Here is a 27,271-nt window from a genome sequence, read left to right on the forward strand (position 1 = left end):
GTTGTTTGGGTCATTTCTGCCCCCCTACTCCCCTCCCCCCAGTTCCAGGCAGGTCCTGTTCTGCCCTTATCTCTAATTTTGTTGAAGAAAAGACATCAGCATAACAAGGAAGACAAAGCATTTTTGCTAGTTGAGTTGAGGATAGCTATACAGAAATATTCCTAGCATTGCTTTCGTGTACATGTGTTACGACCCATGTTTATTCATCTCTAACTGATCTTTACCCTGGTTACTGATCCCCTTCTCATGATAACCTCTGTCACTTTAAGGTTTCTGTATTAGTTCCTCTGGAGTGGGGACATCAAACGCTTTCATGTTTTGGGATTTCTACCTATTCCCATATCTCCCATATGTGCTCTCCCCTTGTCATGTGATCCAAGTCCAACCACATTGCTGCTGTAGGTAGAGAGGCTCCATCCAAATGAGAAAATTAATGCAAATTGCATTAAAAACTGTTCAAAAACTTACCTCATTTCTTACAAGATAGCCAGTTTTGAAAATAATATTTAAGATATTATTATATATTATACAAAAATGGTACTCTACTTTTTCATCCCAGTATACCTCATCCAGGGAGATAAAGTACTTTCACGTTTAGAAACATTTGTATGTACATATGCCTTCTCTCTTTTACTGTATCATTCATTCACTTTGCAAATTGGGGCAGCATAGATGAGAGGGATTTAGATTCTGAAAATGGCAGTAAGGTTCCTCACATCAACAGCAGTAGGATCACCTGCGAATTTGTAGGATATTAAATTGGTGACCTTAACCTTGTATTTACTGAATCAGAAACTGTGGAAATTAAGCCTGACAATCTTTTCTTTTCAGTAATCTGTCCAGATAATTATGATGTATTCTGACATTTAGGAACCACTGCTCTTGAGTTACAATGTCTACATTTAATATTCCCTTCATTATTTTTTATTGCTAATTTACATTTTTATTAGCATATATTAATTATACAAAGAGGTTTCATTGTGGTATTTCTGTAAATGCATATAATATATGTTGATCACACTCATCCCCTTTATTACTCTTTCTTAGTCTACCTCCCACCACCCCTCCCTTTTAAAAATAATTTAATGGGTTTCATTATGACATTTTTATATGCATACACAATGTATTTCAATCATATTCACAGCCTCCTCCCTTCTTTACCATTGTAATTACTTATTTGGGAACTCCAGTTTGAAGAAAAGGAACAAGCTATGAAAGTTTAGAAATATTCTAAGAAAATGGAATCTCTCACTAACCTAATACTTTAAGGCCCTGTAAATCCAAAACACTTTCATACAGATAATCACAAAAAGTTTTTACTTAATGTGCCTTCATATATTATACAAAAACATGTACAGTGTAATGATCTGTGATTCTTTAGAATTAATTTTAACACTATTGTACAGATAATAAATAATTGTCCAGTGAAAACTTATAACACACAATCCTAAGGTATATGGATTTTGACACATCTTGTAATCTATCCTAATATAGTCCAAATATGGCAAAAACTTGCATATATCTACTTGGCAAAGTTTAATATTTTTGTGGCCAACAGCTGCTAGCTGTTTAATTACTTAACATTAGGAAATTGGAAAGTAGTGTGATAATCTATTTAAGGCCAAATATTAATTAGGATCAAATAAATATAGCTACTTAGATCTCTGTGGTATCTAATCTATATAAACATTTTGCAGTGATAACTCATAAATCATTAAATGAAGACCAGATACATTAGAAGAATCTGCACTGCAAGTCAGAACTTAATTTTCTACTCAGTTTACTTTAAAAAACATTGGTGGCATAAAAATACATCCTTGAGACTTAGATTGCAAACCAAGCTTTTTTCCTCATGCTCAAGCATGAATAAGCAATCACCATACATGAAAGGAAGGGAAGAATTCTTATAATTTAACTTAATATGCACATCTTGTGGGTAAAAAGATCATAATTAAAGTCTCACAGACATATCCTGAACTGGTTTTCTTCATGATCTCTACAGAAGATGCAATCACTCGACGAAGCAGGAAACAATCATGAGGATGCTCTCTCTAAGCATGAACTCTTCTTGCAAAAGAGAACAGGCTCTCTTGTGTCAATGAGGCCTCACTTGGAAAACAGTGAATTGGAATGGGGACTCCATTGATCTACGGTCATTTGCAGAAACCTTTGAGCTCCAGGGTGGGGACCGCCCTGGAGCAGTTTTGAGGGCATATCCATGCTATGGGGTTACCTGCATAATTGTTCTGACTTCTTAAAAAAACTACACTTTCTGGTAAATGGTGTAGAAAATGTGACTGAGCTGGCAGTGCTTCAGACAATCAACTATGAGAAATTGATTCTCACTGAGCTGGGATAATCATCCCAGATTGTGAAATGAATGCAAAGTGAGGATATTGCAGCACAGTAGAGAAGAAAATCAAGTTGTGCAATGCTTTAAGTGTCCTCAATGGAATCCTGGCCAGATCAAGTCTCCATAAAATGCAAATATATAAGAATATGCCCATTTTTCTAAGAAAGTATAATCTATTTCCACTCTAATTAGAATTTATTACCTACTCCTTAAGGATATACATGATTAATAAAGCATTTTCAATTTCATTGATTAGTAAAGTACTTCACCTGGTAAAGTCAAGAAGAAACAGGGTCAGACACAGTTCCCTCAGATATAGAAACAATTAGTCCCACTACAGAATGAAGAGGAAGTAGAATTTCTGTGATGAAAACAAGTTCTTACATCACTCCTAAAATAAAACTTAATTTAATTAAATTTATATTATATTAAATAGGCATTTAAACTTCCTTTCTCCCAACTTAATTATGAAGCAAATGTATGTTTAGAGTAGAAAAACTAGAAGACACAGAGAAGCAAATAGATGAAAATAAAAGCAGAAATAACTGCCTTTAACATGTTTCTTTAAAAGACAAATTAAGGCAAAAAGAGACTACATCAGATACAATGGCTTTGGAACCAGAATTTAAAAAAAATATTTACACAAGAATTCAAAGCCTAACAGCTTTATGCCTTTTGCATTTACCAAATCAGAAACAAAAGTGGCATTTGTGGCCATAATTCTTAGGACAGAACCCTGGGAATCAAGACCCAGGTCCAAGTTTTCAGTTGGCTGCTCACTTTGTGACTCTGGGCAACTTACCATTTTGTTTCCTCATTTAGAAAACAAGGACATATTGCTTGGCAATTTTGTTCATTTACACATAGACTTTTGTTGAGCACATAAGGACTCCGAGAAAGGGAACAAGAATAAGGTGTGGAAACAGTCATTCCATCGCCATGTTGCAACAAAGGGGACACAGGAGTCTTACATAAAAGCAAGAAGACAGGAAGCTTCCCTTGAAGGAGGTGCAGGGACCTGGTATTCAGGCAAGATGGTGAGGAACATCTAGAGTCAAAGAGTTTTCTTTTCAAGAGGCTGGCAGAGCCGCAGGCGAAGGGAAAGGTGATCATGAGGGATGGAACAGTATACTTAGGCTGGAAACAGATCATTAAAGTTACTACACACCATGCTGAGGAGCCTGTTTTTCATTCTGTAAATTATGGGGAGAAACCAAGAGATGTAAACAGAAGAATCATCACATCTGTGCTTTAGAATGAACCTGGTACAAGACAAGTCCTGACTACTGTAGACTTATCTGACTTTAACTAATAACTGTATTGAGCACACTGTAAACCAGTCACTATTCTAAGTGCTCTCGCCTAATTATGGCAGCACCTGTTGAGGCATTATTATGATCTCTTTACAGATCATGGAACCTGAGACAAAAGGCAAGACACCTAAGGCAGAGCCCAGCTTTGAAGTCAAGCAGATAGGTTGACAGACTCCAGCACTTGTGTTCTTTCTTACCTTACTGAAAGGGTGCCTACTAACCCTGCTTGATTAGAATATGTCCAAGTCAGAAACTGTTATCTCCCTGAGAACTCTCTGCAAAGATGTGTGATGATGTCCATCAGTGTTGACTTGAAACCCTCCATACACAAAACTTTCCCCTCCCTTTTTTTGGGGGGGGGTTCACTAGTTCTTTTTCCTTTACTTTACTAATTAAAATGCTGATGTAAAACTATGCTAAACAGCCATTAAATACAAATGCCAGTAGCTAAAAGTTTAAGAATTGCTAACTGAAATATGCTGTTGCCTAGAATTTTGGATAGAATGAGGATAGTGGAAAGAATTCATAGGATCAAAGGCAAATTGTCTCTTCACATTCCTACGTACTCATCCAAAGATAGGAAGAATAATTTAGAGACTGGAGCACAGAAATTTCTCTGTCACCTACAGGTCTTGGCACAGCAACTCTTTTTGCCTGGGACAAACTTTTGCTATTTTGCCTTAGTTCCTTTTTGTCTTTATCTCAATTAAATTTCCTTTCTCTGGAAACATTTCCTGAACCCCTTAAACTACTCAGGTGCCCCTAGACCACGTTACCACAATCTACCACTATGGCACTGACCACACTTTTTAAAAATCACATTTTGTTGTAATTATTGCTTACACACTTGTGACTGTTTCTATTCATCACTGTATACCTAATGTCTAGAACAGTGCCTGGCTCCTGTTACACATCCGATGTGTACTGATTAAACTAATGACCTCAATGATTTACTTTTTCCTTTGTCAATGAGTGTATGATGTCATGTAGGTAGAAGGCAGACAAGTGGTAAGATGTTGATTCCTTCACATCCTAATACAGGTTGGCTGCACCTAAACATCTTTTATTTAAGGGCACTCTATACCTAACTGTGCTGATCTTTAAGAACAAATTTTGGGGTTTTGGAAATAGTAAACTATATAAAATTTATATATTAAAAAAATACTGTAGGCCCATCTTAGTTTGTAGAAAAGCTTGTGAAATATGGAAGAATAGAAGAATTGCATGTGGAAAGGTTGGATAAGCCATTTGCAGGTTATAGGTAAACTAGTTTGGGATATGATGGAAATGTAGGCCCCAAAAGTGACCACATGGAGAGGAGTTATCTGGCCGAGAGATTCTTTATTACCGGGTGGGAGAGGGACCAGGCCGAGAGAGAGAGAGAGAGAGAGAGAGAGAGAGAGAGAGAGAGAGAATCTGATTGGTTAGGATCTATGGTTCATGCTGATTGGAGGTTGGGGCAGAAGGAGGATTCAAGCTAGCCTTGAGGCAGGACCTGACCCTGGAAAACAGAAGCTTAAGGGTGCAGTAAGAACCAAAACCTATAGGCGCCATTATTGCCAACATTCCTCCCTTTTTTGTTTGTTAAGGAAGGGGGGCGTTGTGTTCGCTCTGGCTTCTTCGAGCTGGCAAGGGGCGGCGAAGGGGAAGGGAGGGTTAGTTGGCAGATGGCATCGGAGTAGTGAGTCTCATAACGGCATACACCCAGGCTCCAAAGGTGAAAATTTCCTCTTCCCTGAAGTTGATGAAGGTCCCTTGTAGCCATAGGTCATAAAGAGTCTCGAGCCAATCCTCCGACCTCCGCATGGTGGGTATCAGCCAACTATCCTGGCGTTTTGGAGAGGTTGGTATCCCTGGAGGTACAACTGGTTAAATTTTGATTAGCAAAAGCAGACATGCAGTGTGATACAAGGGAGGAAGCTTAAGAATAGGAGAGCAAGAACACAGGCATCAGGATGGGCATTGGCCAGGAGAACCACTGTGAAATGTTCTTCCCTAGACAATTTCAAGAGTCCTCCAACTACAGAGAGAGAAATGGGTGGCCACACATTATCTAAGACCCAAATAGGAATATTAGGAGAAGCATAAAAAGGTGTCTGCTCAGGGACTGCATACCTAGGGATCTAAATTCTGCAAAATCCTATAACTGCCAGGAAAGCTGTAAGCTGTCTTATGGTATGAGGGTTGGGAAATGGAAGATTGGGTTGATGCATTTATGACTCAGGGAATGAGTCTGTCCCTTTAAGGCCACACCTAGGTAGGTGACCTGTGGGAGGCAGGGGCTTCAGGATTTAAATGTTATTTTATATAAATTGACACTTTTAACTTTTTAAATGTTTGTACCATATTTAGATAAAGTATAACATAACACTGTTACAAGGTGGTCATTTAAGACACATAAGCAAATATGTAAATGAACTCTGAGTTAGTAGTACTTAAAGCTTGACAAAATCAGCAGAAAACACAAATAATTTCTTTGATAAAATCTTTCTCTGTAATGGTTTTTTTGTAGATATTACTCAGAGCAGAACAATATTAAGATAATCTTGTTATTTCATAGACATAGAGGATTTGATTTTAGTTTGACATGACCCTAAAAATCTTTTAGGCAACTCCTAGATTATATTCAACTTTAACTTTATCACACACCGAAGTTTTTATTATACGCTTTTTAAACTTACTCAGACCTTCATACAACTTACTAAACCCTTTGATGGTTTGTCCTTATCCTTCCTATTTGAAACAATCTTTAGGACAAATCCTTCTTTACAAAATCCCTTCTCATCCAAAAAACCATTCCTTTTTCCTTTAACTTCTCAAAAATACATTTATTACCTATCTATATCCTTTCCAGTTGTTTACTTTGTAACTTGTATTTTTAAATTAACTTTTATAAGAATTTTAAATTTATTGTAGGGGCTGGAGCAACTAATTAGTAGCCCTTGTTGTTTTAAGGAGTAGGCATAAGACCTCATCATCCCTCAGACTTGAGGGGATATTGTTTTAGGTGTGGAAACTGTGAGGGATTTTTGAATTTTATTTGAATAGGGAGGGCTGTCCAGGCTCACCCTATACTCATCTCATCTTTGTTCCTGAAGGAGGGGGCAGCAGAGATAGCTGCCTGGGGGGAGGAGAATTTGATCTTTTAATTGAGATAGTAAATCCCATCCCAGCAGGGACACTGGAGTTTTAGGTACTATGGGGAAAGAGTGACAGAAGAGGAGGTCTCCCCAAGAGCAGGCCAGAGGCCAGGAAAACTAGTGCTCTAGGGGCTGGCCAGATTTGCCCCGAACAATAACTTTTGTCATTGGACCAGGGACCAGGAGAAAAAAGTAAAACAGATAGACAGACTCCACTGTCTAGGAGGAAAATGACCTTTTGTTTTTCTGCCATTATGGCTCCTCAACATTGATGCCAATAAGTGGAGTGTGGACAGGAGGCTTGGACCCATCAATCCATAGAAGGTGGCACCTCATCTTCCATCTGGAGACAGGGGGGGCACTTAGACCTCCAGTGGTTACCCTTGCAGAGGGCAGGGTCCCTGTTGGGGGTGGGGCTGTCTCCCGGGCTGTCCCCCCTTAAGCATTCTCTGCAGAAGTGCCCCTCCTGTCCACCACGGTAGCAAGTTCAGGATACAGGCCCCAGTCGGGTGGGGTCCTCTCTGAGAGCAGCAATGAGGCCATGGTGTTTCTTATCATTTTCTCTCCTATTAGTAAGGTCCTGGACATACAGACATAGCCATAAATACAGACATGGCTAGCTGTATTACTTGATTCAATGACTTTTCCCTTCAGCCACAGTCTGAGTTTTCTACAAATATCTGGGGCTGACTGTTAGAAATTTATCTGTGAGGAGAATCTCTCTCACCTGTGACTCTGAGTCCACTGTGGTATGCTTTCTGATAGCGTCCTTAAGATGTTGTAGAAAGGTAAGAGGATTTTTTATTTTTAAGTTGTTGCTGTAAAGTTGTTACTTTACATTGACACCTGACACTCTGGAGAGCAAGTCTCTGAACTGTTCTGGGCCTCAGTTTCCTCACTTGAAGAATGAGGGATCTGGTCTAGGTTAAACTACATTTTACTATGAGATGGCTGAAGTGACATTAATGCCACTTATCTTCTTTACCATTTTTTATTTATTTATTTATTTTTGGTAATGCTGGGGAATTGAACCCAGGACTTTGCACATGCTGGGCAGACATTCTCCCACTGAGTTACTTCTACAGCCCCAAATATTATTATTATTCTTACTTTGGCTGTACTAGGCTTGAACTCAGGACTTTATGCTTGTAAAGCAGCACGCTACTGCTTGAGCCATATAATCATTTCCAACCTGAGTGGCCTGGGCCAGAACCTATTGCTTTTCTAATGAGATAATAGTCTGGTATAGTAGAAGCATAATATCCTTCATGTCAGTTGAAAGGTTTGGATCACAGAGATAAAGGCTTGAATGTATTTGTCTGGGCATCAGTACAGCTGTTTAGATGTTTTTAAATTTCCCTTAGATCTGATAACTGGAAGGGGAGTTACTATTTGCCCTCTTCCTACCATTGCCTGTTGGAGAGGGAAGCACTCATTAAGAGGTTCTGAGTATTGGGGTGGCTTAGAAGGTAGAAATTTATATAGGGGACCTCAGTTTACTTTTACTTTTATAGAAAAGGTCTAATTGGAGTATGGTATTGTAATTTAAGGAACCCTGTGAAGGCCACTTCTCTTGGTCACCCAAGGCATACTGAGGCCAGGCCTCAGTACAAAGCTTCCAACATCTTCCAGCCAGAAGACTGGAAGCTGCAGGTCCCATCTAGAAAGAACAAAACGTTAGGATCCTGTCTTTTAGCTAACTGCAGGCACTCTCTTTAATAAAGCCTACCTATTTAACAAAGAAATCATTTGTAAAGTTAGAGAAGGGCATTCAGAGGGCATTTCAGGCCAATAACTGTGCCATACGGGACAACTAGTGTTAATATTTGGAGGGAAAAAATTATGTTGAGGCCAAAGGCATAGAAAATTCTAAATGAGAAGTTTAGAGACCACAGTAATGTCCATTTTGTTATTTCTGGAACTATAACCTTGAGCTAATAATTGGCTTACAAGGGCTGGGTCTGAGGCTCTGAGGTGTGAGGTGGGGCTAGAAGCAGGACTTGTGCAAGGCTCGACTCCCTCCACACACACCTGGGACAAATGACACTGACTGCCTAGGCCTGATCCTGCAGCCTGTTGCCCCTCCCCCCTTCCTGTGTACTCTGCGCGCATTTATTCTAGGGGAAGTGGCGGCAGGCTGCAGCCATCACCACATGTGGCTGGTGGCCCAGGATGTACTGGGTCCTCTCTATGGATTCTCTTAGCTATGGCAGGCGTTTTTGCTGTGTCCAGAAGCCGGCATCCTGTGCACAGGTGCGCCTGTTTGCTTTCCCTCCTCCCCTTGTGGGGGAAGAGTTAGAGCGTAAGTGTGGCAGCTGCAGGCTTTTGTAAGCACTTTTGTAAAGCAGCTGATTTAAAGTTACTTTAGACTGAGAGGCCTGGCAAACTAGTTGGAATAACTTAAGCCATAAGGTACCATACTACAGGTTTTTCAAGGGAGGCAGGGTCCCAGTAAGTCCAGGGAGGGGAAGGTAGACAGAGACAGAGGACATGTGGTGAGACCATGGAGCAAGCAGAAAAGGTGTCCTGACATCTTAGGTAAGGGAAGGGAAGGCAGAGCCTGGAGGCATGACACAGGCCTGAGGGATTAGCCATCACCTGTGTCTCTAGGTTGCTCCCATTGATTGGTACTGGCAGGCTTTCAGCAAAATGAAACCTCCACTCTCTGGTCACCAAATAAAGCATGAGCTCAGAGCTGGAACTGCCTTGAGGCCAGAATTGGCAAGGAGTGGCTTGCTTAACTCCATGACAAGGAAAGTTTTTCAGGAAGATAGGAGGAGATAGGTATGGTAAGCAGTGCAAGAAATCTGTTTACATGGGGAAGGAGGAGGTTTGGAGAGGAATTGGCTGATTTAGAAACTGGTTTACAGGCTGATAGAATCAGCGCTGAGGAACAGAAAGTACAGAGGGAAGGTTTGAAGTCAGAGAGCCGAATTTAGACGGAGGTATGAAAAGGCTTGGGCATAATGGAATCTCTCCCCATCATCCCGATCGCTCACAGTAGTTATATGTCCCGTAAAAAGTTGGGATCTAAATACCCGAAAAGGGGCCAGTGATTTTGATTGTCTAAAGGATAAGTGGGCCAGATTTGAGTGCAAAAGTGGATTAAATCTTTGGTTTTATATCTGGGGTCAAACCCAAGGTGTCTAAATTATTGAGAAGGCATCTCAGTGGGAAGTCAGACAGCAAAGAGGAGGTGGCCCCCACAGTGGGAGCCAGTTGGAAGGACATGGAATCATGGAGCATCCCCACGTGGCTCGAATATCCTGAGAATGGTACAAGGCACATGAGAAACAGTCATCACTGCATTCAAGTGGCTCGTAGGGCCCCCGGAGCCCGGAGGCTGTGGGTCACCCGGCACTGGGCTTAGCAGATGGGCAGTCTCCAAGACCGATGACAAAAATAGACCCAAGCCGAACAGAGGGAAGGGAACCCCCCTCTACCATCTGAGTCCTAGAGATATCTGGAAAGGGGGGCGGTGTATAAACCCCAGAGACACCGAAGGGAGAGATTGTAAAGGGAGCCCAATAAGGTTATGTGGACTCACCAAAGAATGTCTAGCGTTGGATGCAAGCAGGGCAATTGGGAGGATGAGTCCTGGCTAGTCACGTCCTCAGGGTGGTCATGGGGTGAGTTGGAATGGGGGTCCCACTAGGATTAGTGGGGAGCCCCCATCTGAGTCATGGCACCAAAATGTTGGAAATGTAGGCCCTAAAAGTGACCACATGGAGAGGAGTGATCTAGCCAAGAGATTCTTTATTACCGGGTGGGAGAGAGAGAGAGCTGAAAGGGGGGGGAGGGGCTTCAATACCCCTCATGGGACTCGGCATGATCTGATTGGTTAGGATCTTATGATTCATGCTGATTGGAGGTTGGGGCAGAAGGACGATTCAAGCTAGACTTGAGGCAGGACCGTGACCCTGGAAAACAGAAGCTTAAGGGTGCAGTAAGAACTGAAACCTATAGGCACCATTATTGCCAACGGGATACACCAAGTTTGGTTTCCCTTTGGTACTGATTCTAGGTAGGTCTGCTGTTGTTTCAATCTCCAGGTGACAATCCAGATTTTCCCATTTTCTGATTCATCAGGATTTACAGTACTTCTTGAGTATGCTCAAACTTGCTCTGCATTCACTCCACAGTATTTATTTTTTGTATATACTTATTTGTTGCCAGAAGGACCTGAGATCATCCTCCTGTTAACAGTGCTGGTTCAATCTATGACCAGAAGACTTGCAAATCCTTATCCATGTGGAAGAATTCATGACAGGACACATGGGTATAAATGGAGTTCATTAAAAGTTAGGGAAGAAAAATACAAAAGGAAGCATGGTGAGGCCCAGGTGGAAGCCAGAAGCCAAGACAGCATGTTTCTACTCTTCAGGTGCTTTTAAAACCTACAATAACCTATGGGAAGGGGAGAACAAGGAGACTCCCATCGGATAATCAGTGACTGGGGAGGGACATGGTTGGTTCCCAGCCAAATGAAGGTGATTGAGGGTGATTCCTGAGCCAAAGCATGGCTAACTTAAGATGTAATAGTTTTTTCTATGAGTCCCTAGTTTAGCTTGCCTTACCCTGAAATTATGGTATTGTGAATCACAGTTTCTCCCAGGTGAAATTAATTCTGTGTCCCAATGACATGGAGGAAGTAGAGTAATAACTACTAAATATTTAACAATTACTATATGTGATGCTCTGTTTAGGCACTGACATACAGTGAAGAAAACTGCCTTGTAGAATCTTGTTTCTGTTGCTCCACCCTGACTTAGCTGTAATACATTTGCCTAGAAAGATAGCCACAAACTGTTACTGCAATAAAAGCAGTCACAGGGTGGTCAATAAAATAAGAGGCATCAGGAATGTCAGAGAGGATAATTACCAGTGTAAAGATGAATAAAAATAAAAAGAGCCCTAATTCTCCCTGTTGAAAATAGGGAACAGACTGCTCCCTTTCCTTTTCTTAGAGTTTTTACTTAGAAAATGGATCATTGTAAGAAGTTTCTTCTCTCTTTGTAATGTATATAAATCCTTTTGAAAACTAGATAGGCTTTTTGTCAGTTTAAAACCCAAGATGTCTTTGCCAAGGACCCTGGAGCCATCTTTTTGAAATGCAAACACCTGGGAAGATGGCACCCCACAACGTGTGATATAGAAGCCAACCTTCTCTGGGTCTCTTGCTTTAAAAACAAACACCAGACTGACACTTAAAGCATATAATAAGCTCACAGATATGATGCTTGTGATACACTCTGACAATGGATTGGGTCTACATGCTGCATAAATCTCTGTCCAGGAAAAATGACCAAAGAGGCCTCTAGGGTCTTTTCCTACTCAGTTTCTTCAGCCTCGGTGTGGTCTCCTCTCTCCATTTCTACTAAATTAGAGTTGAATAGCATCCCCTAAGGAAATACAGTTTCACCCATGTCAACAAAAATCTGATTTTAAGTTCAATATTGCTGTTCCTTCCTGGAGGCCAATGGGAAGTTGTTCGATTGGCTGGAACGCTCTCTGCCCTTCCACCTGCCTGCTCCATGTGTCTACCATGGAAGTCCTGCATCCGAGTCTTCTCATTTCTGCTTCTTTCAGAAAGAGCCCCGCAGTGGGTTTGCTTGGGCACTTTTGTTTGCAGGACACAGTATGGAGGCATTTGGGAATGAGAGATAGTCTGGGAAGGGAGAGACACAGCAGAGCAGCCAAGGCATCATTTTGACCCTGGAACCTGCTCCTGTTGATGTTAGGCCCTAATTTGCACCCAGCTTCTGCCTCCACATTCCTTCCCCAATCACTATGGCTGTTTCTCCAGGGCTTCCTATTGCCTTTCCCTTAGCTCTGGCTTCCGTCAGGCTTAACACTGGTCTGAGTAGGGCTCAAGCTTCCTTCTTTTCCCATGATATCTATGATATTCATAGATAGGAGGATAGGCAATTTAGAAGATAGATAGAATAGATAGATAAATGAAAGCCATTCACATGGGAGAGAGAGAGAGAGAGAGATGGGAGAAAAGGAGAGGGAGAGTCACCTAAAAGAAGTGAAACCTATCTGACCTAAATATACCTGAATTTATTTCGAAATCAGTTTTGGGATTCATTCACTAAAACATTTACTTAGTAAACTATCTTTCTGAATATATATATAAAAAAGAATCTTTTATATAGTTTTCCTCTTTGAAAGCCCTTGGTTTAAAACATCGGAATTGCCACTCAGATAATATAAGAAACTGAAACTAAATAAGCCTTGCACGTGACCTTTACTGATACATAAAATATGAGGGTAGCAAAGGTCAAACTTAAAATTGCTGTAATGCATTTTGTCTCAGAGCTTAACACATCAAAGTGGATTTTGTGTTACAATACGAATCTTAATTAAGAATCTAGCCAAATCTTAAGAATTTTTTTTTAATAATCACATACCTTTACTTTTGCTGAAATGCATCTCTTTCACGAAGTGGATCATGCCAGAATAAAGAACACAGAGAGTGAGATAATGGAGGTCCATTAAGAAAATGGGCACAATACACTTGGACACAGAGGCCAAAATGTTTGAGTAGAGATGGAAAAAGAAGCAGTTGGGTCTTCTCCCCCTGAGCTGCTGAGGGATTTGCCCCATCAACTGAAGACACTACTAGACCAATCAGCAGGAATGGCCAGGCAGCTGAGCTGGAGAATCAGTGCAGTTTTAACTGTTCATGGGTATTATGGTTTGAATAGGAAATGCCCCCCACAGGCTCCCATGTTAATGCTTGGTTTCCAGGTGGCATTACTATTTTGTGAAGTGGTAGAAACTTTAGGAGGTGAGGCCTAGCTCCAAGAAGCAGGTCACTGGGAGTGGGGCAAGTCACCTAAAAGAAGTGAAACCTATCTGACCTAAATATACCTGTATGGGATCCCGTCCCTTCTCTCTCTCTGCTTCCTGTCAATCACAAAGTGAGTAGCCTCTGCTTGTGTCCTGCCACTGTGATGTTCTGCCTTTCCATAGACCCAGAATCTATGGAGTCATGGACTATGGACTGAAACTTCTGAAACTATGAGTCAAAACAAATTTTTCCCATCTTGATAGAACAATAATGTCGCCATTTTGTGAATCAGCCAAAATGGCAGCCCTGCCCTTAAACAAATTCCTGTGCTCTAAGACAGCCCCACCCCTACCAGAGACTACTGCACCTGTACTAACTTCCTTACCCTCCCCTTCTATAAAAGCCACTGCTCGCCCAGACTCGGGGCTGTGCCATCTTTTCCCCAGCCAGCCTGGCAGTTTGGGCCTGCCATTAAACTTTGCTCTATGGATGTGAGTTTTCTCATGAGCTTTCTTTGAGAGTGGCGTTTTTTCCTAACATTTGGTGTTGAGACCTGGGATCAGTTTGAGTTCCCGGCACTGACCTTGCTCTCCCGGCTTTCCTCCGGGATCTGAGCTGCTTTACTGGGACCCCCAATCCTAGAAAGCACCACTCTCTCACTAGCTCACAGGGAAGTTCCTCCTCCCCAGTGCGTCTCCAACCACCATCCACCACCGGCTAATCTTCCTTTAAGGTCCGCTCTCCCTTGGTGAGTCCTCCTCGCACGCTGAGCTGTGGTCTCTCTCTCATTTCCTCGAAAACCCTAGCACTAGGTTGCAGCTCACTCTCATTCCGGGAACTGGGTTCCCCACTTGGGACTGTGGAACCCCCGTAGTGAAGATGTTCCATCTGGGGGTTGTTTTCCACATTTCTCTCTCCCACTCATGAGGACCTGACATTTTGGTCCCGCCCGCCATATCTCTCCTCAGGTCAGGCCTTCACCATGGGAGTCGGACCTTCCAAATTCCTTCAGACTCCCCAATGGGATGTCTCCTGGCCAACCTTGGGCCCCTCCGCCTAACGCCTGATCTTAAGCCACAAAAGCTCACTTTTCTCTGTAATCAGGCCTGGAACCAATATCCATTGGATAATACCTCCAAATGGCCACTTAATGGCACTTTCAATCCCAATATTTTAAGGGATTTATACAATTTCTGTGAGCGTGCTGGTAAATGGAAGGAACTTTCCTATGTCCAATCCTTTCCTTATCTTTGCATCAAACCCTCCCTCTGTACTTTCTGTTCCTCTGAGCAGATTCTATTAGCCTGTAAACCAGTTTCTAAGTCAGCCAATTCCTCTCCAAACCTCCTCCTTCCCCTCATAAACAGACTTCTTGCACAGCTAACCATACCTATCTCCTCCTATCTTCCTGAAAAACTTTCCCTGTCATGGAGTTAAGCAAGCCACTCCTTGCCAATTCTGGCCTCAAGGCAGTTCCAGCTCTGGGGAGCTCATGCTCCCTCCCTGTGGGCTGAGAAGAAGCCCTGGATTTATTCGCCAACCGGAGAATGGAGGTTTTGTTTTGCTGAAAGCATGCCAGAACCAATCAATGGGAACAACCTAGAGACACAGGTGATGGCTAATCCCTTAAGTGTGTGTCATGCCTCCAGGCTCTGCCTTCCCCTCCTTTACCTAAGATGTCAGCACACCTTTCTGCCTCCTCCATGGTCTCACCGTGTGTCCTTTGTCTCTGTCTGCTTCCCCTCCCTGGGCTTACTGGGACCCTGCCTCCCGTGAAAAATCTGTAACATGGTACCTTATGGCTTAAGTTATTCCAACTAGTTTGCCAGGCCTCTCAGTCTAAAGTAACTTTAAATCAGCTGCTTTACAAAAGTGCTTACAAAAACCTGCAGCTGCCACACTTATGCTCTAACTCTGCCCCAACAAGGGGAGGAGGGAAAGCAAACAGGCTCACCTGTGCCTCCAACAGACTCTGCTCTCAAGAAACAATTAGAAAATGGAGAAGGGAATTGGAGGACTCTTGAAATTGTCTAGGGAATAAGTTTTCATAGTGGTTCTCCTGGCCAATGCCCATCCTAATGCCTGTTCCTTCTTGCTCTCCTATTCTTAAGCTTCCTCCCTTGTGTCATATTACATGTCTGCTATTGCTAATCAACAATTTAACCAGTTGTACCTCCAGGGATACCAACCTCTCCAAAACCACCCTGAAAACTGTGAAGGCCCCATCCAGGACACCACAAGAGCCTGAGGATCTTGCCCCATACAATGCCCCCTGCCAGCAAGAAGCAGTTAAAGAGATCGATGCTTCACCCCAATTCCTGATCCTCAGCCCCTACCCTCATCATTATTAAAGAAAAAATGGGGGAATGATAGAACAATAATGTCGCCATTTTCTGAATCAGCCAATATGGCAGCCCTGCCCTTAAACAAATTCCCGTGCCCTAAGACAGCCCCACCCCTACCAGAGACTACTGCACCTGTACTAACTTCCTTACCCTCCCCCTTCTATAAAAGCCACTGCTCACCCAGACTCGGGGCTGTGCCATCTTTTCCCCAGCCAGCCTGGCAGTTTGGGCCTGCCATTAAACCTTGCTCTATGGATGTGAGTTTTCTCATGAGCTTTCTTTGAGAGTGGTGTTTTTCCTAACACACCTGAAGTTGTTTTCTGCTGTATTTTGCCTCACAGATAAAAATTCTGATTAACACTCTGAGGAAAACGTATTGATACCATTACACAAAATAAGAAACCAGTATTTATTTAGTCATGATGCTATTCTGTGAGGTGACATTTTTTTTCAACTTTATAAGTGCAAACAATAAAAAATTGTATCTATTGTGTTGTTTTGAAATCTGTATACATTGTGTAGTGGCTAAATCAAAATTATTATTTCTGGGAGTGAGAACATTTAAATTCTACTCTTAGCAATTTTCAAAAATATAATATAAAGAAATTCTGAGTTTAAAATAATTTAACTAAACCCTATACAGTCTCTACAATGAGGAATATCTAGTGATCACATTTAGCACAGGAAAGTCTATCAAGAATATAAATCTTAGGTGAACTTAAAAAAATTTTTTTTCTGTCCTGGCATTTGAACCAAGAGTCTTGTACTAGACCTCTATGGCCATGCCCTTAGTCCTTTTGTTTGTATTTTGTTTCTAATTTAGGGCCTCACTAACTTTGCCCAGGTTGGCCTCAAACTCACAATCCTCCTGCCTCCGCCTCCTAAGTAGCTGGGATTACAGGCATGCCCGACCACACCTGGCTTTAGGCAAACGTTAAAAGTATACAGCTGATAGGAAATACCTGTTCATAATATGCATTCAAGCAGATAAACTCCTTCTAAATCCTCCTGCAAGATTATAAACTATGCCTGGGCTTGTTCAATCTGTCTGGGCTCAAGTCAAGACACTGCCAAGTAATACTCACTTGGATTTGTAGCATACAGTCCTTGCTCAAAGCACTTTCACATAACAATGGGAATTGTTAATCTAATTCATTCTCAACTAAGCAGGGTGTTATTTAAAACATTCTACAGATAAGAAAATTAAGTGCAGAGCAATTAGCAGCCTGATGAGTGCACAGGTCAGTGGCAACCAGGGAGCTTGTCACTGAGAACTGTCTGTGACATCCTCTTCTCACTGAGACTCAGGCAATCAGAGACCCTGTGTCATGATGACTGCAGACACAGAGCTGTGGATCTTATCTACATTCCCTTCTTAACTAACACTAATCATGATAAGTTGAAAATATTTTGTATCAACAAATTTGTCGTGATTTGCTGCCCAATATAAGCAGTGCATAGTAACAAGTGAGGATCCTATTCCTATTCCTATGGTCTCACCCACTTCCCTAAACTCAACCTCCGGGGTAACTGTGTATGTATTTTCCCAGGTGTCTTGTCCATACCCATATAAATAGATAATTTGAAGCAGAAGAGGGATAAGTTTATAAGAAACACTTTGGAGTGAAGCAGAAGAGGGATAAGTTTATAAGTAACATTTTGGAGTGTAATCTTTTTTTACTCCTACACTGGAAGTGGGAATTGAACAATCTGTTTCATACATGTAGTAGTGACTCAAAGAAAAAAATATAATATGTTGAAAGGATATTCCAGATTCTAGAAGTAAAGAAAGACCTGGACAAAGCAGAAACTGCTCATTACTCTACCTGGATTCCAATTTTCTTTGAGTTTGGCTACTTTCTCCCAAGTCAAGGGAAAGAAAAGACTAAACCTAACTATATATTCAAAAAACAAGGCCAAATACCAAATCACGCTACACCCAACCTCATATTATGGCTCTTGTTTCTCTGAAGTAATATTGTTTACTCCTTGTATCTACCAGGATGGAAAGATTATTTAGAAAGATATTCTATTTCAGGAAACAGAATCAATTCTGTTCTTTAAGGTTTCCTCATTCTGAGGTAATCCATTCAAGTGGTTCATGGCAGCCAGAACAGCTATACTTTCTGACTTCTACCCAGTCAGAAACCTTTCAACTAAAATGTTAAAGGTGTTTTAGGTGTAAAAGCACCCTAGAATATATTAATATAAAATGTTCAATTCCAAAGTTGATTTATAGAATGTTAAAAATTAAACAATATAATACCTTTATAAGTAGAGGAAACAAAGATTATATTTCAATAGTGACTACCCCTAAGAATGGAGCAGTTAAAGACAACTGATTTCTGGTGATTTTATCATTGCTTAAGGTACAAAGATCTAACAACTCAAGTGAAAGGAAGTTAACATCTATGATAGTCTTTACTTGTAAGTATTTGTGATATTAAAAAAAGAAAGACAAAATGATGGTATTTTCTTCACAACGAAATATCTTTGCTTAGACATTGTCATCAGAAATATGTGACTGGGAAAAATGAAATTCATTTTATGAAATCCTTAAATGGAATGAAGTTATTATGAGAAGAATCAGATTCTTAGTGTTGACATTCCCAGACTTACAATTCACTCTTTCATCACAGTGACACTAACAACTTTAAAAATGGGCTGGTCGACCATGTGGACCGACCCTCTCATTTCGTCACATAATTACAGCATACATTCTGAATAGAAAGGGCATTTTAATCTATGTAAAAAACACAACCTATGTAAAGAGTAATTTTTCCCACCCTATATTTCTCCACCCTTCTGGTAGTTATTACAGAATATGTATTGTTACTTCACCTCGTATAATTGTATGTATAATCTTTGATAAACAACTTCAACTTAAGTGATTCCATTTAAATCATATTTGATGTGTCACGTATTTAAAATGACTTACGGTAGCATGATGAGTGCACTTACTGGACGATGTTATGATTACTCATAATTTTTATTAATATAATTATTAATAGAATTCTATTACAAAAACTCAAAGGCAAGTCTTTGTAATATTTTAGCTAATTTGATAAATTTAAATAACACAATATAAGAAGGAACACAAACATGTACCTGAAGAATATAAGCTGTTATAGACAAAACGGGACTAATGAGGTCAAGACCAATTTACGTGAGCCATTCATAAAAATCTTAATATTAATTTGTCTTGAAACTTTTCAGTAATCATAATTTTTCATTTTCTACATGGAATAATAAGCATAGTATTGAAAATTATACCCAACTTTAAATACTTGTGTTAAAAAGTAAAATGATATAAAAAACTCTATTGTAAATAATTCATTCACTATAACAAATGTCACCTTTTTTATAGTTTAATCCCTCTGATCATGAAACTGTTCCTGAAAGGAGCTAATATCAACAGAGTTTAGATTATGAACAGAATCAACAGAATCATGAAGCTTGTTCATACTGGAAAGAGCTGTGCATTGCATATGTAAAGACACAGTCAAGAAAGCCTGGCCTTCCATCGGCGCCCTGTCCATGCTCAGTCAGCCCACTGAGAGCAGGGTGCTCCTTGGCTGACTCCTAAGATAACAGGATACTGTGTAGTGCTGTGCTATTGTTCTTTTGTCTACTAAATCCCATCAGTAATACTGCTTCTTCTCCTGACCTGATGAGGACACCCAGATGCACTAGGACCTGAGCTGATGGAAAATACCACCATCATCACTCCATCAGACAGCATGTATCTCTCCTTGCATGGAGAGCTGAGAACTGTAATTCTCAGCACGGGTCTTCCATTTTCTGATTCTGGACTTAGGGGTGAAAAGAGAGTGCATTCATTTGTTTTTCATTTAATGTGTACATTCCTGAGTTCTCTGATTAAAGGTTCATTCTTTGGAGAAAAATAACCTGTTTTTAGCTCTACTTTTGAAATGAGGAAGTTTGTTGTTAACAAACTAAATCAAGCTGACTTACTCTTTGAACATCTTTGTGTATTAACTTATCTATAACTGCTGTATGTTACTATTTTAAATAAAAACATCTTAAAAGCAATTGGTTAATTTTTAAAAGTATAAATGTAAAAGGCCAAAACACATTAAAACTTCCATACTTATGAAAAACTCCTTGGAGAAAATTTCAACCCAGAAGCAGCATTCCCAAACCACTACTAGTGTTACCTAAATAAATCCTTTAAAAAGAGATCTTGCATTACATATGGTCCAGATGTTGATGACATCAGGTATTTTACAGAATGGAAGAACTGTCGCTTGAGAAGTCATTGTCCGTGATAAGGGACACTCTCCATACATTCAACATCCCTCTCAATTGTCTGGTGTGTGTGTGTAAAAATTAGCTGTACTTTTTTGTGTACAACACTATGATTTATTTTTTGGAGGAAAACAAAGACAATATGGTTGTATTGTCAGATATAAAGCATATAAAATTATACAGTTTTTGGAGAGATAGCAATGCTTTATTACATTAGTTAAGGAATGTATAACTCAATCAATATCATAGATAAAATATACAGGAAAACCTTCCCTTTTATCAATACATATATATTACTGTCTAAAACTTACTTGCTCTCAGCTGGGCAAGGTGGTACGTATCTGTAATTCCAACTACTTGGGAGGTAGAGATTGGGACGACCACAGTTTGAACTAACTCAGGCAAAAAGTTAGAGACCCTATCTCAACCAACAAGCTAGGAGTTGCTTGTTTTCTACCCTTCTTATTCAAATTTACCTTTAACTCAGGCAATACTTATTCAACATATGTCCCCCCAATGCCCTAACCTAGACTGTTGTTTGGAGTAATTGAAGAAATGAAACAGTGGGAAAAAAGCATATCAAAAATGAGATTTTATTTTCTTACCAAACAAATTGATTAAAATTTTTATAATTAATATTAGTGAAAATGTGGTTGGGGAAATAAAGTAACATAATTTTCTGAGATACATATATCTGAGATACATATACATTTAGGCCCCTTGATCTAACAATACTTTTCATTGGAGTCCTTTTTTTTTCTCTGACAAGATACTGCTTAATTAAATAGTCATGGCTATTTATTATCTTGGTATATAATAGCAAGAACAAGAAACAAAAAAGAAAATATTATTTAAATAATTTTAATGGGAGTAGAATTGTGGATAAGTTTGCTCCTTTTTAGAATTTGAAGAATAAAAAATGTATTACATCAATTTATAGATTATTATAAATAAGTAAATTAAGGACAGATGTTTTCAAACAGCATCACAGAGAGCTACCTGTACCACTCTGTGGAGTAACCCGCAGTGCAGATATGTCTTCATTTGTTCACTTTTTCCTGCTGTGATTGATGCCTGCATTGTTTTCCAAGTTCTAATTTACCATGTTTTAAAATCTTGACTTTCAGTGGAAATCAAACAAAAGCAAATTAAAAATTAAAACAACACAATGTCATTTAAAAAATTCATCAAGTTAATAAAGATTTTGAAAATGCCAAGCATCAATCCTGGGTAGTATTAAATGGGAGAGTCACTTATTTTGTTGGTGCATCCTCTTTAGATAGAGACTAGACAGCGTGCATCAGGAATCTCAAAAGAACTTACTTCTTTTTCTATTCAACAATTGCATATCAAGGATTCTCCAGCAAACAAATGATAAAGATGAAAATAAGAACATATCTATCTTGTCGTTACTTAGAGAAACTTAACTATCCAAAAATAAGGGAAGTTGTTAAAAAATAATGTTTTCCCCAATGGAGTATTGAACAGACATTAAGTATCATGATCAACAGGAATCATCATTGAAAGGCACAAAGATAATTTCAAAAGTAAAATGGATACAAAGCCCTAAGATAACAAAAACTCTCCTGACAGGCCCCTAATGTTTTCATAGTGAATATATGAGTAATTTTTATATTCCATTTTGTTTGGACATATTTTCTACAACAAATACTTACTAATTTAAATGTAAGAATAAAAAACAAAGAAAAATACATGCCTCTCCACAAAATTCAACATTCTGCTGGACTTCATCTATGAAATACAGTCCCAATTGGTCATTATGGCAAATCCCTTCTAATCTGATTCTGTCTCATCAACTCACTCATTTTTAATGAGTCCCCATCTCTAATGCTTATCACTCTCCCAAGCGATCACCAGACACATATGGTTCATCCAAATTCCACCCATGTTCTTTCAATCAGGACTATGTTTCTTCTCTCCCCAGGATTTCCGATCACAATTTCTGGCTGGAACTATTCCTAGCCAACTTCAGATATTCAAGTCACTCATGATTACCAAGTCTGGCAATCTGACAAAATGAGACTCTGACTCCCATGAACTCAGTCGTACTAATTCAGAAGGGAGCTCTTTCTGAGAACAGAACAAAAATGCCACCAACATTTGTTCAATGAATGCATGTAATCACTAGCATGATCAAAACACCAGGCAGCTAACATTTACTGAGAGCTTTCTGCTCAGAAGGAGGCTCTGTACCAAGCGCCTGAAACTTCATTTATCTCATTCAATGCTTGTAACAACCCTCCATTCCACAGATGAAAAAGACTAGGAGTCTCAGACAGATTATGCATATTTCCAAGGAGTGGGTCTAGGATTCAGATTCAGCTCTACATGATTCCAGTATGTTCTACAATACAAAGTTTCTTATGAGAAGTTCATCAGTAATCATTTTGCATTTAATATATTTTATTAACTAATTGGTCTATCAGGTAGATAAGCTAAAATGCTATATTTAGCTACAAGGTTTCCTTTTATATATGAGATACAAAAGCAATAATATTTTCCATTGAAACTCACTATATAGTAATACATTTACCTGTATAAGACCAGCCAATCTCTTCAACAAGTTTTCTATGTTGTCTGTAGTATCCATATGTCCAATCTATAACCAAGAGAAATCAAGTGATCAATTTGCAGAAAAATATGTGTTCAAAAATTTTAAAGTATAAGATATTCAAATCACTCACATCATAAATGGACTATTCTGTTCTACATTACTTTCCTAGTATCTGTCTTTAACCCCATTCTAGTAGATACTATAAAATTTATGGAGTAATTTTTAAAGAGTGCTAAAATTTGGGAAGGAAACAAAGCAAACATTCTGGAACAACTTAGAGGCATCATCCCAAAGAAAGACTGGATCAGAAGAGACAGCTTATTATAACTCCAAATTTTTCTTACCTTTTTCTATGTTTGGTATCTGAAATCTTATTGATTAAAGATACTTTGAAGTTAAGACCCAAGATTTTTTCTGTGTTTCAAAGAGCCTCAGAGGCTAGCAAAATATCCTCAAAATTTGCTTCCCTTCTAATATAAAATGAAATTAGCTATCTTGAGAAAACTGGAATTTAAGCATAAATTCATTGTGCATGAATTTGTCCCTGGAAGAATGGAAAAGCCTGGTGCAAGTGATGCAGTGGGAAGCTTGGGACATCATAAAGGTGGTAGGTGACTCATGGCCTAGAGAAACAGTCTTCAGTCTAGAACCTGGGGCAAGGAGTACAGACAGAAAGATGGGTGGAAGCCAAAGTCTCACTCTGTGTAATTCAGACTTTTGCCTGTAGCCACACCTGTGCCCAAGAAACAGGAATGTTACAAATTCATGCCTTCCTTTACGTGCATTGCCCCTTAATTCCAGACTATGCAAACATTAATATTCCATTTCAGCTACATCATGGATAAAGCAAATCTTTGAAGGTTGTGTTAGGAATCTGATCAATGCTGACAAAACTATCTCTGTAGAAAGGCTACAATTAGTTGATTAATGAACTTGTGACATTTTATTCATTCATAAATTGGCGTTCTGCCAGGATAGCTTCCATTTGATTTTGTTTCCTTTTTTTCATGGTACTGGGATTTGAACTCAGGGTCTTGGACTTGTTAGGCAGGCACCCTACCACTTGAGTCATGCCTCCAGACCATGTAGCTTTCACTTGAATACACACACATACGTACACATGTACACACGTGCAGTATACTGACTTTTCTTATTAGTTGGGAAAAGAAACTATTTCTTACTCACTCTAGACAGTTGTTTTGTCCTTACTGGAAGTTTCTGATTATTTGTGGAATGCAAATATACTAAGAACATATCAAAAAATATTTTCCTCTGTTCCATGTTACATACTCTCTGATTAATATAACATGGTAATAACTTTTAAACTCTTTTATAAAAGCTAAAGGCAGGCTAGTTATTAAAAAGAATTTACAGATTACTAGGAGACCAAACCTACGTTGGAGAAATTTGTTAAAAATTTTTTTACCTATATATCTAGGTAAATATTCTATTAGCCATATTGAATATTTTAACATTTTTATTTTTTTACAATAATTTTATTAAAGTATAAATTATACATCAAACAAATTGCTCATTAAATGTACAGTTCAATGGCTTTAATATATTTTCAAACTCATGCAACCATCCCTACATGCAGTATTACATCACCTTCATCACTCCCCAGACTCTATCTGCTTAGCTGCCATGCCCCTCCCTTACCCACCCTCAGCCCTAGGCAACCACCAACTTACTCTGTCAATAGATGTGACTATTCTGGACATGTCAAGTGAATGGAATCATATAATATACGGACTTTTGTGACCAGTTTCATACACTTTGCATAATGTTTTCAAGGTTCATCCATGATTATAGCACATCAATTCTTCATTCCTTTTTATTAACCAAGAATATTCCACTATATGGTGAATAAGACATCCTTACATTCCCCTCAGTTTAAACTTTGGACAGGATCCTGACCTCTGTTTTCCTATAGCATTTACCTTAGAAATGTAAAATCTTCCTCTGCCCCGTTGAGATATAGATATTTTTAATAGCCAACCCAAAATTTCACACCTTAGAAACTTACTTGCGAAGTTGCTTGGAACCATGCCATTGAAATATAAGCATTAAGGGAGGTAGCAACCCTACCTCACAGCTTCAGTTGAGGGTAGGATCCCACCTTCAGAGAGGAAGCTTGCTATAAGTTGCAAAAACATGAGTTTATTTTTTTCTTTGGATAAAGTCAATCAACAAACACAGACAACCTACAAGCACCCTCAAAGGTCCTACAGTACTTTATCACTAGCTCATCTCCTTTAGGGTCTTTGCACCCTCTGCTTCATTAGAGTTGAGCTCAGACTTGGTTCTGACTCCTCGTCACTATTGTAATAGCCTTGAACAACTTTTCCTTGCCTGATTAAATTTGCCTGGCATAATTTTGTTTTGATACTACATTTTATTTATCAATTAATGGATACTTGAGGTGCTTCTAGTTTTTGGCTGTTAGGAATAATGCTTTTATTAAATCATATAAATAAATAAACTCTCTCTATATAGTATTTCTGCTTGAAGACAAAATACTAAACTCACAATGTGCTTTTCAAACACAGTTGTTTTTTATAATAGTAGCTATTTAAAGCTAAATTAGGGGCCAGGTAAGAGGGTTCACATCTGTAATCCCAGATACTCAAAAGGTGGAGATAGGAGAACTGCAATTGGAGGCCAGTCCAGGCAAAAGTTGGCTCAAGATCCTATCTGAAAAACAAACTTAAAAAGCAAAAGGACTGGGGACATGGTTCAAGTGGTAAAATGCTTGCCTAACAAGTGCAAGGCCCTGCATTCAAACTCTAGTACTGCCATCCTCTACCCCAAACAAACTGAATTAGTCTCAAATCTGAGGATAAGTGTTTCTACATGATAAAGGGATAAATACAACTGAATTTTAGGAAGGATCTTAAGAGATCCTTTGATTCAGACTTTTAATAGTCTAGAAAAACTCCTATTTTAGATATGAGGAATTATGCCAAAGAAATGTAAGCGTGTAGAGGTGGTAATCATCAAAACTGGAACTTGTAGTGCCCAGCCTGCCTCTTCACCCACTCACCCCTCTCCAGCAGTGAGGATTCTAACACTTCTGAACTATGCATTGTTCTCCCTGTTGCATGTATGTCTTCCAGAGCAACAAAGCAAAGTAAAACAATATAAGCCAGAGGTTCACTAGTAGGAATTATTTTAATAAATAAACTACAGAGAATTGACTGTATACTTGCTTTGACCTGGCAACCGACTGGAACTTTCCTTTAAAACTTTGCATTAACCATAAGAGAAAGGATTTGTTGTTCTCTTTTATATGTTTTAAAGGTAAACATTTTTAAATGCAACCCATTTTTATATATAAATGCATTTTGAGGGCTTCCGATCAGATACCATACAAAATCTGTATTTAACAAGTATTCCACTGAAATAAATACAAAAGTAAGCTCCTGTTTTAATGATTCTTAAAGATTAGAGAAAATATCATCCAATTTTAAACTTTCCTTGTGGACTTTATCCCTACACAATGAATATTTGTCTTTGGTTTCTAATTACTTATATTAAGAAAGCTTTTTCAGTACAAGACTCCCAGGTGTTGGTAGCTCTTTTCAGTTCCTTTATATATTGTTTTCTTAATTGTTACTTCACACAATCCATTACACATTCATATGCTAATTACATAGTCTTTGGGCGTGAGAGAGTACCCCACTTACAAAATTCTACTTAGAGGTCTGATCAATGAGATGTGATAGCTCCAATGAAAGAAAAAAAGAAACTAGGTTCACTTTTTTGTGGCATTATAAACTTTGAAAACCAGTAAATTTTATATCAGATAGAATTTATTAAGTGTTTACACATTTAAAAATATATTAAAGTAATAAAAATGCTTTTTTCCTATTTCCTGGATTTTAGTTTCTTTAGTTTTTATATTTTGTTTCTTTCTACTTAAAGTCCTTGCTAAGCCTGTTTTTTTTTTTTTTTTTTTTGTAGTGGTAAAACAGAAAAAACATTTCAGGAGGAACTGCACACATGGATATATACATGAATGAATCTTTTTTAAGGTTACTCTGGAAACCTATTCTTTGTGAAATGGCTTTTGAAACTGCTTAAAAAATGAGGTGCATTTGGTCTATCTTATTTCAGGTAACCTTAACATGCCTATTCAATCCACTCTATCTTACACTTGCCTTAACCACCTATGCAAATACAATGTGAGTATTATAAACATACACACATGTACATATAACATATACATATATTTCTTTTTTCTTTATACTCACTTAAAGGAAATTAATGTTTTGCTTTCCTTGATAACCACCATTAGCATTTTTCTCAATATTTTAATGCTCCTTTTTCAAAATAAAAATGAGGGAGCTCATATCTTACTAAAAATCATAAATATTTTAAATAATAAAATCACTTCTGATCATGTCCTCAGTCTAAGGACAGCCTTTGTTTCATACTGATCAACAGTTTATCACCTGCATCCTATAGCAGATTCTATCAG

At 38.9% G+C, this 27,271-nt stretch overlaps 1 protein-coding gene across 4 annotated transcripts in view; it reads right to left on the bottom strand.

Moving 5' to 3' along the window:
- Ptprz1 (protein tyrosine phosphatase receptor type Z1) overlaps positions 1-27,271 on the bottom strand; it is a 172,336-nt gene that overhangs the window by 98,392 nt on the left and 46,673 nt on the right. For all 4 annotated transcript variants that reach the window (XM_074064369.1, XM_074064361.1, XM_074064354.1 and 1 more), the window contains exon 2: positions 22,771-22,836. In XM_074064369.1, the coding sequence (XP_073920470.1) occupies positions 22,771-22,836 (66 nt within the window). The remainder of the gene's footprint in view (positions 1-22,770; positions 22,837-27,271) is intronic.

Source organism: Castor canadensis, chromosome 2, assembly GCF_047511655.1.
Source record: "Castor canadensis chromosome 2, mCasCan1.hap1v2, whole genome shotgun sequence".
Classification (NCBI taxonomy): Eukaryota; Metazoa; Chordata; class Mammalia; order Rodentia; family Castoridae; genus Castor; species Castor canadensis.